The 10779-nt window shown below is 45.9% G+C and overlaps 1 protein-coding gene across 1 annotated transcript in view; it reads left to right on the top strand.

The window, feature by feature from the left end:
- The first annotated feature begins 3973 nt into the window (after positions 1 to 3973).
- The window catches only part of USP50 (ubiquitin specific peptidase 50), a 33203-nt gene continuing 26397 nt past the window's right edge, over positions 3974 to 10779 (top strand). The window contains exon 1 of the mRNA XM_040343275.1: positions 3974 to 4043. Coding sequence (XP_040199209.1) covers positions 4039 to 4043 — 5 coding nt within the window. The 5' untranslated portion in view covers positions 3974 to 4038. The remainder of the gene's footprint in view (positions 4044 to 10779) is intronic.

The raw sequence follows: 10779 nt of genomic DNA, 5'->3' as shown, positions 1-10779 counted from the left end.
AGGCGGCACAGGTTTTCCCTCCCATTAAAATTACTCTATTGCTGCATAAAATACGTGTGTCTGTGTTCTTGGGGGCGGTTTATAGGCTCAGGACAGGTGGACTCACTGCAGTTAATTAATTGATTTAACTTGTCTCACTGCTAGTTTAGTTCTTTCTTCCTTTAGGGGTTAGAAGAAAGCTTAACCCATTGTGTGCCGCCTACGGACTACAGGAAAAGAAAATTTCAGGTAAGAATAAATTTTCCTAATTTCCTCGACGGGAATGGGGAAACTTGCCTTGTCAAGTTCCTCGACAGCCTGACAAGGAACTCGATGAGGGAAACGATGTGTTTCGCCTGTAGAGTTCCTCGGTCGTGTGTACGAGGCCACAATCACCATTTCCTGTCAAGATTCCATCACCGTGCTGATGCAGAGAGAGTACATAAAACACATATATTTACTGACTGGAACTGTTTATTTATTTACATTGTTATGGACTGATTTATACTGTAAATTTTATAATATTTGAGGATGTTTTTTTTCAAATATATAATTGCTTTGTGGTTTTATATAGTGCTTACCGCTACATTGTTTACTTTTCTATGGTGTATCCCACATCCATCAATTGTTCCATGTTTTTGAATATATTATAAATTGGAGTTGATAGATGTTACAGGGTAAAAGATTGTTTTAGCTATAGTTATAGCAGACCGTGCAACTGTTATGGGACCCAAAAACAGTGAGGGCCAAAACCTAACTACACATTAAGTTGACAAAATTAATGTAATGTATATATAGTTTTGGTATGAAAGCACAGTTTTTGCAGATGGGGGTTACAATAAAGACTCAGTACAGTGGAACCTCGGATTGCGAGTAATGCGGGTAACGAGGGTTTCGAAATACGAGCACTGTTTTTATAGAAATTGTGACTCGCTTTGCGAGTGTTGTCTCGCGAAACTAGCGATTCAGGCCAAACCAGGTGAGGAGTACAAAGACGTGTGTGTCTTGCCTACAGTCAAGCATGGTGGTGGGAGTGTCATGGTCTTGGGCTGCATGAGTTCTGCGGAGCTACAGTTCAATGAGGGAACCATAAATGGCAACATGTACTGTGACATACTGAAGCAGAGCATGATCCCCCTCCCTTCAAAACTGGGCCGCAGGTCAGTATTCCAACATGATAGCGACCCCAAACACAGCTAAAGAAGCTGAGGGTAGAAGTAATGGCCTGGCCAAGCATATCTCCAGACCTAAACCCTATTGAGCATCTGTGGGGCATCCTCAAAAGGAAGGTGGAGGAAAGCAAGGTCTCTAACATCCACCAACTCTGTGATGTCATCATGGAGGAGTGGAAGAGGACTCCCGTGACAACCTGTTGAACCCAGCAGTGTGTGCTGGGTGTGCCTGGGCACACCCTAATCATCCTATGCACATTAGCATTATCGCAATGTTTGCCAGCAGGAAGATGGGAAAGATCTCCATCTTACTGGGTCTGCCATAAGAGAAGTGTATATGCACTTCTCTTTCACTGTGACGGTAGGAAGATTGATACATATACTGTATATATAGGCACACATGTGTGCCTGAGCTTTAAGGTGCTTTATGCTGCACACACCTATGGGTGTACTCACTTTTGTTGCCAGTGGTTTAGACATTAATGGCTGTGTGTTGAGTTATTTTGAGGGGACAGCAAATTTACACTTTTATACAAGCTGTACACTCACTACTTTATATTGTAGCAAAGTGTAATTTCTTCAGTGTTGTCACATGAAAAGATATAATAAAAGATTTACAAAAATGTGGGGGGGGGGGTGTACTCACCTTTGTGAGATACTGGTAAATGTATTCTGTTTTGTTGGCATTATTTTCTTGTAGTATAAATCATTGAAATGTGCTCTGACCTTACATTTGTAGGTGAACCATAAAGTCTTTCACAAGCTGTACGTTTAATAAACCGTGATAAGTGGAGATCATGATGATCACGGCTGATCACTGCTTATCACAGAGCATTGCCGGTTTAATAAACTGTGATAAGGAGCAGAGAACACATTCTTCACTTCACATCACAGCACATGGATGTTTTGTCACAAACGGCCAGTTTAATAAACCGAGATCTGAAGATTTCACAGCTCTTCACCTGAAATATCTCCCTTCCAGATTCACCAGCTCAGAGGTGGAGAATCTGGGAGAGAAGCTGGTGTGATAAGAGGAAGAAGGCTTATTTCTTCCTAATTTCAACACCAGTGGGTTAAAAATGAATATTAACAACAATATACGTGTGTGTGTGTGTGTATATATATATATATTATATATATACACACACACATACAGTATCTATATAACACGTGTGTGTGTATATATATATATATATATACACATATACACACACACATACACACACACACATATATACCGTATTTATCGGCGTATACGCGCACTTTTTTTCCCTTAAAATCAGGGCAAAATTGTGGGTGCGCGATATACGCCGATACTTGCTTCCCGCACTGTGTTTGAACTTTGCCGCCGATCCCTGCTTCCCGCGCTGTGTTTGAACGCTGCCGCAGACATATACCGAGCGCAGTATACTCGGGTACAGTCGGCCAGGCTCGGCTCCCTTCTAGGTTATGCGAGAGGAGCCGAGCGTGCCCGAGTGTACTGCGCTCGGAATATGTCGGCGGCGGCGGCGTTCAAACACAGCGCGGGAAGCAGGGATCGGCTCAGAGACAGCGCAGGAGCAGCGGGGAGGACACCACGAAGGTCGCAGACGGACGCCAGACCGGACAAGGCCGCCGATGGACGCCAGGCAAGACACCAAAACTAAGTAATAAAAAATAAATAAAATTCAGGAATTTCACGTCCAGAGTAGGTGCGCACAATAGGCTGATAAATACGGTATATATATATATATATACACACACACACACACACACACAGTATTTATATATATATGTAATTTTATATATATATATATATATATATATATATATATATATATATATATATATATATATTAGGGCTGTGCGTTAAACGCGATATTAACGGCGTTAACGCAAACCCATGTTAACGCCGTCAATATTTTTATCGCGCGATTAACGGGGGTGGACATGCAGAGTGTGCAGCGGCGCGGCGCGGCTTACCTTCTCGCTGGATTCACAGGCAAGTTACTCACCTTGTCCCTGGATGCAGCGATGCCACCCCGCTGTGTGATCGAGCGGGTCCTCCTCGCTTGCCGGGTCCTCCTCGCTTGCCGGGTCCTCCTCGCTCGGCGGGTCCTCCTCGCTCGATTCACAGTGCATGTGTGCCGCCGATCTCCGTTCCCTGCGACGTTACGACGCACGGGAGCGGAGAACGGCGCCAAATTCAAAAAAGTAAACAAACACAATACACACAGTATACTGTAATCTTATAGATTACAGTACTGTATGTAAAAAATACACACACCCCTTGTCCCTAGTGGTCTGCCCAGTGCCCTGCATGTTCTTTTATAAAATAAAAACTATTCTTTCTGCCTGAAAAACTGTAGATTATCCAAAAGTGTCCCTTTATGTCAAAAATGGTTTTAGATCAGCTAAAAAACAGCGATAATAAATTATAATCACTTGCAGAATTGTGCGATATTTGTGGGGAAATTCGTCATAAATTATGACATTAATGCGATTAATCGCGATTAAAAATTGTAATCGTTTGACAGCACTAATATATATATATCACATGTCTGAAAACATTAATTACATGTTCTTTTAAACGTTAGTTTCACTGTTTGAATTCGGCTGCACCATAATCTCACAATATCTCACGAGATTACAGGCAGTCCACCCACTTTTACACAGATCTCGGCTGTTTTCAGAGAAAAAACGTCACCTCTGTTCACCATCTGAGAACTGAAGTTCTCAGTTTATTAAACCGGCTGCAGAGGAGATAATTCTCCTCATGAGAACTGCCGTGAACTGCTGTGAACTGAACGGAGAAAAAACTTCACAGATTATTAAACGGACACCTAGATCTGGACTCCTATGAGATGTGAGTCATACTGCAGCCAGATGCTGAGAATGTGGTCTTGCAATGCGGTAAGCAAAATTCAGTTTTTATTCACACGGTACTATCTTCTATGTTGCTGGTGTTATATTCTCTTTTTCTAAACACACAAATAAAAGTCAGTGTATATATTAAAACTATTTTATATTTGTATATTTTATGACTTTCCTATGCCCTGTCTCTGCAAAGCACTAAGGGCCAGATTCACATACATTTGCGGCCGTGTAACGTAACCCGTTTACGTTACACCGCCGCAAGTTTTCAGTTTTAGTGCCCGATCCACAAAGCACTTACCTGGAAACTTGCGGCGGTGTATCGTAAATACGTCCGGCGCAAGGCGGGCCAATTCAAATGGGCGTGTGCCATTTAAATTAGGCGCGCTCCCACGCCGGACCTACTGCGCATGCTCCGTTTTGCAATTCCCGTCGTGCTTTGCGCGCAGTGACGTCATTTTTTTGAACGGCGACGCACGTAGCGTAATTACGTATTCCCGGACGGCTTACGCAAACGACGTTCATTTTTAAATTTCGTCGCGGGAACGACGGCCATACTTTATACAGCAATACGATTGCTGTGTAAAGTTAAGGCACCAAAAACGACGACTAACTTTGCGACGGGAAACTAGACTAGCGGCGACGTAGCGAACGCGAAAATCCGTCGTGGATCGCCGTAACTCCTAATTTGCATACCCGACGCTGGTTTACGACGCGAACTCCCCCCAGCGGCGGCCGCGGTACTGCATCCTAAGATCCGACAGTGTACAACAATTACACCTGTCGGATCTAAGGGATATCTATGCGTAACTGATTCTATGAATCAGTCGCATGGATAGAAACAGAGATACGACGTCGTATCTCTTTTGTGAATCTGGCCCAAACTAACTGTGGGAACATAGAAGAAACAGGAAGGGTCTAGCTAGGAATAACTTAAAGCGGGGGTTCACCCTTAGAGGGCACTTTTCCCCCTTAGATGGATGCTCGTTTTTACTAGGGGAATCGGCTATTTATTTTAAAATATGTGCAGTACTTACCCGTTTACGAGATGCATCCTCTCCGTCGCTTCCGGGTATGGGCTTCGGGAATGGGCGTTCCTTCTTGATTGACAGGCTTCCGAGAGGCTTCCGACGGTCGCATCCATCGCGTCACGATTTTCCGAAAGAAGCCGAACGTCGGTGCGCAGGCGCAGTATAGAGCCGCACCGACGTTCGGCTTCTTTCGGCTACGAGTGACGCGATGGATGCGACCGTCGGAAGCCTCTCGGAAGGCTGTCAATCAAGAAGGAACGCCAGCTCCCGAAGACCCATACCCGGAAGCGACGGAAGAAGATGCACCTCGAAAACGGGTAAGTACTGCTCATATTTTAATACAAATAGCCGATTCCCCTAGACCGAACGAGCAGGAATCTAAGGGGAGAAAATTTTTTTTTTTACAAATGGGTGAACTCCCGCTTTAACTAAACAGGAGGGTAGGACAGAGGGAGATACTAAAACACACAAGTAAACAAGTTGTAATGGCCCTAAACTGCTACTAGATCCCAAAATACTACAGCTTTCTACCAAACAAACCTGATGCAACAAAAAAATACATAAGTGGGCAAAACACTTTTTAAATCTAGAAACCGGAGACTGCCTATTAAAGCGGAGCTCCACCCTAAAGTGGAACTCACGCTGATCGGAACCCTCCCCCTCCGGTGTCACATTTGACACCTTTCAGGGGGGATGGGGGTGCAGATACCTGTATAATGACAGGTATTTGCACCCACTTCCCGCCACACAGTCTCGGGTAAACTGCGGGCATGACGTCACCCCCCCCCCCCCCCATTGTGTTCTGGGAACACTCGGCTCCCAGAACACAGCAGGAGCCAATCGGCAGGTGTAGTGCGACTCGCGCATGCGCCGTAGTGGAACCGGGCAGTGAAGCCGGAGCGCTTCACTTCCTGGTTCCCTCACCGAGGATGGGGGGGGGCAGCAGAGTGACGAGCGATCGCTCGTCCTCTGCTGCGGACGGTGCCCGCTGGACTCCAGACAGGTAACTGTCCTAATATTAAAAGTCAGCAGCTGCAGTATTTGTAGCTGCTGGCTTTTAATTTTTTTTTTTTCAGCGGACATCCGCTTTAAGCAGACCTTGCATTTATTAATAAAAAATATCTAATTGGTGTGTTTATTAGGATTAATGTTGTACCACTCATCTAAATCACTCCATGCAGCAGCCTCACAGGATGTTCATTTGCTATTGTCACACAACCAGGTGGGATTAGGCGCAGTTCTCTGCGCCCCGAGCCCACTCTTTTTTTAAGCCTATTAGAGCCTCTGGCTCTAATCACATGCTTCAAAAAAACACACCCCTGCCATTGAAATCCATGCGTCCGGTGCCCTGTATGTAGATCAGGGGGCCAGACGCATGGATAGGGTGGACGGCACCCTTGCGCACCTAATGAATGGGCCGCTGCTGAATCCAGTAATATACTGCCTCACCCTGACCCTGGATATCCCCAGTTGCTCTCTATTTTTAGGCATTTTAGGGTGCTTCTGAGTTTCTGGAGGCCAGTCTGCTGACAGCCTTAAAGGGGCTGTAAAGGCAGAAGTTTTTTTTAACTTAAAGCGGAGCTCCACCCTAAAATGGAACTTCCGCTCATCAGAACCCTCCCCCCCTCCGGTGTCACATTTGACACCTTTCAGGGGGGTGCAGATACCTGTCAAAGACAGGTATTTGCACCCACTTTCGGGAGTCCTCACTGCGGGGAGTCTGCGGGTAGTGCGTCACTTCCCGCCCCCGCCCGTTGTGTTCTGGGAAACACTCGGCTCCCAGAACACAACAGGGACCAGTGAGGACGGCACTGCGTGACTCGTACATGCGCCGTAGAGAATCAGGGAAAGTGAAGCCGGAGCGCTTCACTTCCTGATTCCCTCACCGAGGATGGCGGTGGAGGCAGCAGAATGAGAAGCGATCGCTCGTCCTCTGCTGCCGACGGCACTGGACTCCAGGACAGGTAAGTGCCCTAATATTAAAAGTCAGCAGCTGCAGTATTTGTATTTGAAATCCGCTTTAATGCATTCTATGAATTAAGATAAAAAGCCTTCTCCGTACAGCAGCTCCCCTAAACCCCCTCATCAACCCCCCCAATGTTCCGCTTTAAAGTTCTAATTTAAATCAAAGCGGAATATGCAAAATAATATTATTTGCAATTGTGGGTTTGAGAGAAAAGTTGATCTGTCTCTCCAAGAATGGAAACACTCAACCCTCTGTTGCTAGCTTAATCGGGGAGACAGTAGGTAAGACAAATTCCCAGCACTCCAGAGAGGTATTAAAGGGGCCATCTAAAGGTGCAGTAAACAAAAAGAGCTGCTAGTGATTGATGCCACAGAAAACACACTGGGAAGCATTCTGGAGTGTTGGGCCAAAAAAACAATGAGGATGCTTCCTTGCGCATCTCTGCAGCAAGCAAGCGGCCGATCAAAACTTTTTGAAATCTAGATCAGTACTTTTCATCACCATGAGACCAAAAATTGGGCTTTCTGGGAGACTGATCATAATCAGGTGCCCCTCAAATAAAGCAGAAAACTTGACAGCAATGACAGGCTGACAGGAACTGTGATGGACAGATGATCATAGACACAGACAAATCGCATCCAGGGCCGATCATCTCTCCGTAGATGTTGTAAAGCGCTGCGCAAACTGTTGGCGCTATATAAATCCTGTATAATATAATAATAACTGCAGTTAACTGTTTAATGTGCGGATACATATGAATACAGTGGCGGATTGCCACTGGCCCCGGCTCCTGTCAGCCTGTCATTGGCCCAGATTCAAGAAGCACTTGCGCCCGCGCAACCATAGGTTGCGCGGCGCAAGGGCTTACTTGCTCCGGTGTAACGAGTGCTCCTGATTCAGGAACCTCGTTACACCGACTGCAGCCTAGGATGTGACAGACATAAGCATCCTTATGCCTTCACATCCCAGGCTGCATTCTTGCGTTGGCCGCTAGGGGGCGCGGCCATTGTGATCGGCGTATAGTATGCAAATTGCATACTACCACCGATTCACAAAAGTTGCGCGGGCCCTGCTCACGCAAGGTACGGAGTTTCCGTACGGCGCCTTTAGCATAAGGCTGCTCCTGCTAATAGCAGGCGCAGCCAATGCTAAAGTATAGCTACGCCTCCCGCCCGTGAAATTTAAATTTCACGTCGTTTACGTAAGTGAACCGTGAATGGCGCTGGACGCCATTCACGTTCACTTAGAAGCAAATGACGTCCTTGCGACGTCATTTGCCGCAATGCACGTCGGGAAAGTTTCCCGACGGAGCATGCGCTGTTCGCTCGGCGCGGGAGCGCGCCTAATTTAAATGATTCCCGCCCCCGGCAGGATCATTTACATTAGGCACCCTTGCGCCCGGCTGTTTAGCATATTGCCCGCGCAATTTACGGAGCAACTTCTCCGTGAATCGCGGGCAAAGCGCAATATTTGCGTGGGCGCAGAGAAAAAAATTTGATCTTTGCCCACGCAAATATTGCGCGATTCTACCTGAATCTGGGCCATTGTTTTGTACAGTCTTCCTGGCCACCGCGGATTGCATATACTTGTTTCTTGCCACATTAATCTGCTGATTCTTGCTACAGGAATCCACTGCTTGGTCCTAATCACAATTGTGAATGTGGTCTAAAATAGTCAAGGACAGTTCTCTGTGGGAAATAGGAAATAACTGAAAGTGTTACACTACATGTTACTCAGCATGCATGCACAGAAATCTAGTATTTTTGAACCTGAGGACTGAGGACACCTAGTGGCAGAAAATAACAACTGTGTTGAACAACAACAGATTGAAGGGGGCTGCAGAAAGTGGACAATTGATTTTATACTAAAGGCCTGCACACACGATCGGATTTTCAGATGGGAATTGTGTGATGGCAGGCTGTTGTCGGGAAATCCGACCGTTTGTATGCTCCATCGGATAATTGTCGGATTTTCCGACAACAAATGTGGGATAGCATGCTTTAAATTTTTCCGACAACAAACGTGTGTTGTCGGATTATCCTATCGTGTGTACAGAAGTCTTTCGGAAAAAAGTACAAACACGCATGCTCAGAAGCAATGCTGTGCTGCCGGCTTCTACTTTTTTTGTTTTGTTCCTCTGGCACTGCAGGGAGATCTGTTCTAGTATTTGCGCCCCCTTCCCCCTTCTGTCTGGTACCCCTGTGTGCCCCTTTCCACTGCAGTGCTGCAATTTCCCCTCCTCTCCTGCCGGCTGCCGGAAGCTAAGGACACACAGGTAGGTTATTGGGTTATTTCAGAATGGTGAGCGGGGGGGTTACCATCCTGAATGAACACACCACCCCTGGACCGGGGAGCGTGCCCACACCTAATAAAGAGAAGGTGCCAGGAGTGCCAATGGGGCACCCCAGAAGAGGAGGCCTGGGGCCACGCTGTGCAAAACCCTTGCACAGAGCAGGGAAGTATAACATGTTTGTTATTTTTATTTTAAAAAATGCCAACCGGGGAAGTTACACCTACAGGTAAGCCTAGATTAAGGCTTACCTGTAGGTGCTTGCAATATCTCCGAGGCCTACACGGTCTCGGAGATATTTGCAATTTCCCCGAGCACCGCCGCCTTCTGGGCATGCGCTGTCTTGAAAGGGCACTCTGTGTCGTTTCAAGCCGGCGTCATGCCGTGAAAAGCAGCTCCCGTGTGCATGCGCGGAGTGATGTCATCGCCGCTCTGGCCAATCACAGTGCCGAAGCGGCAATACCCGGAAGTAACCTCCGGGAGAGATGTCGCCGCTGGAGGGGGGACGAGGACCGATGCGGGGGCCTCGATCTAAGGTAAGTAATTCATATTGAACTGGTATGCTAGTCATACTAGCTCATTATGCCTTTGTCTTTCAGGTTTAAAAAAAAAAATCGGGGGTTTACAACCACTTTAACCACTTCAGCCCCGGACCATTTTGCTGGTCAATAAATGAGCCACTTTTTGCGATTTGACACTGCGTCGATTTAACTGACAATTGCGCTGTCGTGCGACGTGGCTCCCAAACAAAATTGGCATCCTTTTTTTCCCATAAATAGAGTTTTCTTTTGGTGGTATTTTATCACCTCTGCGGTTTTTATTTTTTCCGCTATAAACAAAAATAGAGCGACAATTTTGAAAAAAAAATGAATATTTTTTTATTTTTTGCTATAATAAATATCCCCCAAAAATATATAAAAAAAACAATTTTTTTCCTCAGTTTAGGCCGATGCGTATTCTTCTACATATTTTCCGTAAAAAATAAAATCGCAATAAGCATTTATTGATTGGTTTGCGCAAAAGTTATAGCGTCTACAAAATAGGGGATAGTTTTATGGCATTTTTATTAATATTTTTTTTACTAGTAATGGCGGCGATCAGCGATTTTTTTCGGTACTGCGACCTTATGACGGACACTTCAGACACTTTTGACACATTTTTGGGACCATTGGCATTTTTATAGCGATAAGTGCTATAAAAATGCATTGATTACTGTAAAAATGCCACTGGCAGGGAAGGGGTTAACACTAGGGGGCGAGGAAGGGGTTAATTATGTTCCCTATGTGTGTTCTAACTGAAGGGGGGGTGGGACTAACTAGGGGAAATGACAGATCGCTGTTCATACATTGTATGAACAGACGAACAGTAATTTCTCCCCTGACAGGACAGGGAGCTGTGTGTTTACACACAGCTCCCAGTTCTTGCTCTGTAACGAGCGATCGCGGGTGCCCGCAAGTGCCCCTAGTGGCTGAAATGCAAAATCACGTA

This window comes from Rana temporaria, chromosome 3 (genome assembly GCF_905171775.1).
Source record: "Rana temporaria chromosome 3, aRanTem1.1, whole genome shotgun sequence".
In the NCBI taxonomy this organism is placed as follows: Eukaryota; Metazoa; Chordata; class Amphibia; order Anura; family Ranidae; genus Rana; species Rana temporaria.
The sequence above is the reverse complement of the archived record's forward strand: the minus strand, read 5'-3'. Positions and strand labels throughout refer to the sequence as shown.